Source organism: Gekko japonicus, unplaced genomic scaffold, assembly GCF_001447785.1.
Source record: "Gekko japonicus isolate JY-2015 unplaced genomic scaffold, Gekko_japonicus_V1.1 scaffold1831, whole genome shotgun sequence".
NCBI lineage: Eukaryota > Metazoa > Chordata > Lepidosauria > Squamata > Gekkonidae > Gekko > Gekko japonicus.
In genome coordinates this window covers 328,009-332,391 of record NW_015177067.1, presented here as the reverse complement: position 1 = coordinate 332,391, position 4,383 = coordinate 328,009, and the positions used below count along the sequence as shown (strand labels likewise).

The 4,383-nt window shown below is 50.9% G+C and overlaps 1 protein-coding gene across 1 annotated transcript in view; it reads right to left on the bottom strand.

The window, feature by feature from the left end:
- Positions 1–766: 766 nt before the first annotated feature.
- UBE2R2 (ubiquitin conjugating enzyme E2R 2) overlaps positions 767–4,383 on the bottom strand; it is a 90,928-nt gene continuing 87,311 nt past the window's right edge. Inside the window, exons 5-6 of the mRNA XM_015428188.1 lie at positions 3,257–3,391; positions 767–1,125 (exon numbers count right to left, since the gene is read on the bottom strand). Of these exons, the coding sequence (XP_015283674.1) occupies positions 903–1,125; positions 3,257–3,391 (358 nt within the window). The 3' untranslated portion in view covers positions 767–902. The remainder of the gene's footprint in view (positions 1,126–3,256; positions 3,392–4,383) is intronic.

Here is a 4,383-nt window from a genome sequence, read left to right as displayed (position 1 = left end):
GGAGGCAGGCCTGCTTCTTCCCCCCAGCAGCAACTGGAGGGCTGGGGGGGGGGGGAGATAAAACGACGACAACGGGACAAGTGTTCCTCGGAAGATTCTCATCACGAGATGGCTGACCCCCTCCCACACACCCGGACACTCTTTGGGGACCAAAGACCCCAGGATTACCCCCCAATGCCCGTTCTTCCACTTAGCAGAACTGAAATTGAATACTGGACCTTTCAGCACCAGGCCTTGTCACGCCCAACACACTCGAGCGTTCGCACTCTTCCCAACACAAAAGAAAGAAAGAACCACCACCACCACCACCAGGCTCAACAAGTGCACAGGCGGGCACTGTTGACAAAGCAGCTTAAACTTGGCACGGGCTCAGCCGCCGGTCCGCTTCTGTTCCTCGCCCGTTTCACGTGCGGCTCACGGGGAGCGACCCCCCCCCCCCAAACAGTCTCCGGCGTTCAATACATTTAAACATCTTGATGCAAGACTGTGTTTAATTCAAGAACCTAAACACAGAGCAAACCTGGTTGGGTCGTGAATGCTGCTTGTAGAGAGGGAAAATGGGGGGGGGGGGGGGGAGAGCATCTTTTTTTCTTTCAGGGGAAAAGAAAAAGAAAAATCAGAACGCAGTGACGGGGACAGGGGAAGATGCAAGAATCGAGACATTCGGTGGAGGGCTCTCTCGCTAAAAGGTCCACACGGGGACGGGAGGGGGAAAGGGAGGGGGGAAAGAAAGACCGAGATCCATAAAACAGGAGAAAAGCAGGAGACGCAGGTTTGGTTGGTATTTTTCCCCACCCCCCATGTATATATATATAATTTTTTTTTGCTGAACTGTCACTCGGCTACTGCCGCTCCCCTCTGGCCAAACCGGTGAGGCAGTACAGGGGCCGGAGGGAGACAGGTCACGACTCCTCGTTGCCGGAATCGTCGTCATCGTAGCAGTCGGCGTCTTCCTCCTCCTCCTCGTCCTCGTCGTCAATGTCGTCGTCGTACAAGTCGTCGTAAAGCAAATCTGAGCTGTTGTCACTGGAAGGCACTTTAGTTTTGATGCAATACTCCGCCAGCGTGGTGGGAACCTTCACACCGTCCTTTTCGGCCTCTGCCTTGGTTGCCTGGACTTGTTTCCTACCGGGGGGAGGAAAAAAGAGAGGGTCTCTTACTGACCGGGAGGGGGGGGGCTATAGGCGTCCACACAGAGATGGACGCAGCAGGCTGCTGGGAGACCACAGGCCGGCAGGCAAGACTCTGCAGCTCCTCTGGGGGACATGCGAATTGCCCCGTCTCACGGCAGCTAGCAACGCCTTCGCGCTCGGCAAGATCTGCTCCATTCGTTGGGGCAGACCTTCCGCTTTTTAAAAGAAGCCTCTCTACTTTTTATAGCTTCCTCGACTTGCATTGTTAACCATGCAGGCCTTCTTTTTAGACTTTGCAAAAACCTTTTAACAAACGAATGTGTTCTACTTATGATCATCATTTAGTAACGTGCATAGTGTATCATATTTCATCCTAGTCAGGTATAAATATTCATTACATTCAATAAGCAATAACATTCAGCTTTGAGAATGACAGGAGTACTCCGTCCCCATGTTAGCTGCACAATGTGTCTTTTGTAGGACCAGCAAAAAGCATCCATACAACTATTAAGAAGGCTCTCCCCCTTTTTGGAAGACCTCATGCAAGGAGAAGCGGGTTTATAATTCTAGAAACTCCCGTTGGGGCTTGACTTTTTAAAACACTGATGCAAAATTGTCTGGTAGTTAGCAATCTGTATGTACTGAATGTTATTGCTTATTGAATGTAGTTAGTTAAAAGGTTTTTGCAGTGCATATTTATTGGTTACTGGACTCTCCTAACACTGCAGCTCGGGTTGCTTCAGCTTCTTTTAGACTTGGCAGTGCCTTTCCTAACTGGGGGACACATTCTACCTGCGCTTCAGTTGGTGTGGTTTTAAATCGCTTCCAAGGATCCTCTAGGGATCTGACTCTGCTGTGCGTCCCTTCCTGCTTCCTTTTAACCATTCCCCTCTTTTTTGTACCGTTCCCTCCTTTGAAATTAAATGTGACAGTTTTGGACTTTAGGGGTAACTTTCCATCAAAATGAACGCTGGACTTAATCGCACTGTGGTCACCGCTCCCAATTGGTGCAACAAGCTCTACGTCTCTCACCGGGTCTTGAGACCCGCTCAGAACCAAGTCCAAGATCACGATCCTTCTGGTTGGTTCTGTGACCAACTGTTCCAGTGCACAGTCATTTATGATGTCTAAGAATCGCATTTAAGAACATAAGAGAAGCCAATGCTGGATCAGGCCAATGGCCCATCCAGTCCAACATGCTGTGTCACACAGTGGCCAAAAATACCAGGGGCCATCAGGAGGTCCACACGGTGGCCAGGCCACTAGAAGCCCTCCCACGGTTGCTCCCCCCCCCCAAGCACCAAGAATACGGAGCATCCCTTGCCTCAGCCTGAGAGTTCCTATCTATACCTTGTGGCTAATAGCCACTGATGGACCTCTGCTCCATATGCTTATCTAATTCCCTGTTAAAGCTGTCCATGCTTGTAGCTGCCATCACCTCCTGTGGCAGTGAACTCCACGTGTTAATCACTCTATGGGTGAAGAAGGACTTCCTTTTATCTGTTCTAACCTGACTGCTCAGCAATTTCATGGAGTGCCCACGAGTTCTTGTATTGTGAGAAAGGTAGAAAAGGACTTCTTTCTCTACCAGCTCTATAATCTTCTAAACCTCGATCATGTCACCCCTCAGCTATCATTTCTCTAAGCTAAAGAGCCCCAAGCGCTTTAACCTTTCTTCATAAGGAAAGTGTTCCAACCCTTTTATCATTCTAGTTGCCCTTTTCTGCACTTTTTACAGCATGACTTAAGCACACATTTACCCAGTCAATGAGAGGGTAGTTGAAGTCTCCCAGTATCATAACTTCCCTGATTTCTTTCTCCATCTCAACATCAGCCTCAAGGGCTTGATCAGATGGGTGATAGGACACCCCCACTTTTAAGTAACCCGTAGGGCCCAGTATTTCTACCCACATGGCTTCTGTTGGGGAGTCGATTCTTCTAATATTTTCTAGCTTGAGTCCGTGCCCTCTTTTATGTGCAATGCAACACCACCATCAGCCCGTCCCTCCCTGTCCCACCTATAGAGCTTACACCCAGCACATGGCTGAAGTCTGTCTTGCCAGCCACCACCGACCCACAGCCCCGGGTGGAGGAAAAACCGGCCGAGCTTCTTTCGGACTTACCGAATGATCTCAGCGTATTCCTTGTCTTTCCCTTTGCTGTCCCTCCATTTCCTGAACATGACCGAAGCATCCACGTTCGCTGGAGAAAAGGTGTTGGGTTCGTTAAGCAAGGAGATTACGCTCAGTAGAATAGTCCTAGGGAGTAGGGGGAAGGAACACGAGGAGAGGAGAATCAGGACTGTGGTGACGGCAGAGTCAGTTGTTGGTCAAGCGGCGGAATACAGGCTAGAGTGGAAGACGAGGCACACAACCTCCCGAGGGAAGTGCACGGCCGGAACTTGCTTAGGCACCTCGGCCTCCTGCGGGAAGGAGTGATGGACTCGCTCACCGTGGATGGATGGATGGATGGGCCTTTGCCACTCCTCCCTCAACGCCTCTCCCGATTAACGGTTGGTGATGGAAAGGGTTGTCAAGACACAGCCAATTTACAGCAACCCCTCAAGGGTTTTTCAAGGGAAGAGCCCAACAGAAGCGGTTTGCCACTGCCTGCCTCTTCCTACCAACTCTGGATTTCCTTGGTGGTCTCCCATCCAAATACTTAAAATAGTAAGAGTTGTGCAACAGTGAAAAATCAGCTGCTTCGGGAGGTGGTGAGCTCCCCCTCACTGGCAGGCCTTAAGCAGCATCTGGACAAACACTCGTCGGAGATGCTTTTAGGCTGATCCCATGTCGAGCAGGGGATGGGACTAGATGGCCTGTCTGGCCCCTCCCAACTCTGTGATTCTATGAATAAAGAAGTTCAGTTCTGGTATCAGGCTCCACATACAGGCAGGGACCAGCAACGATGAAGCAGCTGTGTATGGCCGTCTCTTAACATTTTCACAGCCTCTGTGGGTCATTTTTAAAAAGGGGGCTTTTAACGCAGCCTTCCGATGAAGGGCACCTCCCCCCGAAGGCTTGACCTTTGCACCCCTGGACTAGAGCGACTTGGGGGTCCATCTTCCACCCTGTGGGAGGCCTGGCACAGTTAGACCCCCTGGCCAACGGCAGTTCTACCCCATCCCAGGCTTGACAGCAGAGCTGGATTCAGGGATCTGAAAGGTCAGCCAAAGCCGGGGGAGAGGAGGACGACATCAGCTGCTTTCTGCTTCCTGCTGGGGCAGACGGTGGGCTTCAGATCAAGCAAA